The sequence below is a fragment of the Tupaia chinensis genome, unplaced genomic scaffold (assembly GCF_000334495.1).
Source record: "Tupaia chinensis unplaced genomic scaffold, TupChi_1.0 Scaffold000159_1, whole genome shotgun sequence".
Lineage (NCBI taxonomy): Eukaryota > Metazoa > Chordata > Mammalia > Scandentia > Tupaiidae > Tupaia > Tupaia belangeri.
The window spans coordinates 7055556-7056298 of NW_006159630.1; the positions used below are offsets into that span (position 1 = coordinate 7055556).

The 743-nt window shown below is 68.6% G+C and overlaps 1 protein-coding gene across 1 annotated transcript in view; it reads left to right on the plus strand.

Annotated features, from left to right (window-relative positions):
- HID1 (HID1 domain containing) overlaps positions 1–737 on the plus strand; it is a 21772-nt gene extending 21035 nt beyond the window's left edge. The window contains 1 exon segment of the mRNA XM_006145838.1: positions 570–737. Coding sequence (XP_006145900.1) covers positions 570–633 — 64 coding nt within the window. The 3' untranslated portion in view covers positions 634–737.
- The last annotated feature ends 6 nt before the right edge of the window (positions 738–743 follow it).

The following is a 743-nucleotide window of genomic DNA, read 5'->3' on the forward strand; positions in this document are numbered from 1 at the left end:
CCCGCCCCCTGCCATTGCGGGGACGAAAGGCGACAGCTTCCTGAAAGGCACACGGCACAGCGTCTAGCCTGTAGCACACCCTTAGCTCAGGGCTGCGGCTGCGCCCATGGACAGCAGTGACCGGTGGGGCCCCGGGGGGCCCGTGCTGGTGCCCCAGGTGGAGAAGATCTGCATTGACAAGTGGGTCTGAGGCCGGCCGGGCGGGGCCCACCCACCCTCCGATGGCCCGCGGGGCCTGGGGTGAGCCCCAGCCCAGAGACCCTGCCCTCCCGCTGCAGGGGCCTCACGGACGAGTCGGAGATCCTGAGGTTCCTGCAGCATGGCACCCTGGTGGGACTGCTGCCCGTGCCCCACCCCATCCTCATCCGCAAGTACCAGGCCAACGCGGGCACGGCCACGTGGTTCCGCACTTACGTGTGGGGCGTCATCTACCTGAGGTGGGCCCTGGAGCTGCCGTCGGGGTGGGCAGGGGGCGCCTGCTGCCAGGGGCGGGGGCACATCAAGATGGGGGGGTTGGCTGGGGCTTTGCTGCCACCCAGCTCCCTGGTGACACCTCACTCCCCCTGCAGGAATGTGGACCCGCCCGTCTGGTACGACACCGACGTGAAGCTGTTTGAGATCCAGCGGCTGTGAGGACACAGCAGACGTCTATGACAAAGGCTGGGCCGGGCAGGGCCAGGGCTCTGAACCCTCCCTGCCCCCCCGACCCGTGGCTCTGGGCTGTAAATGTCCACGATCAGGGC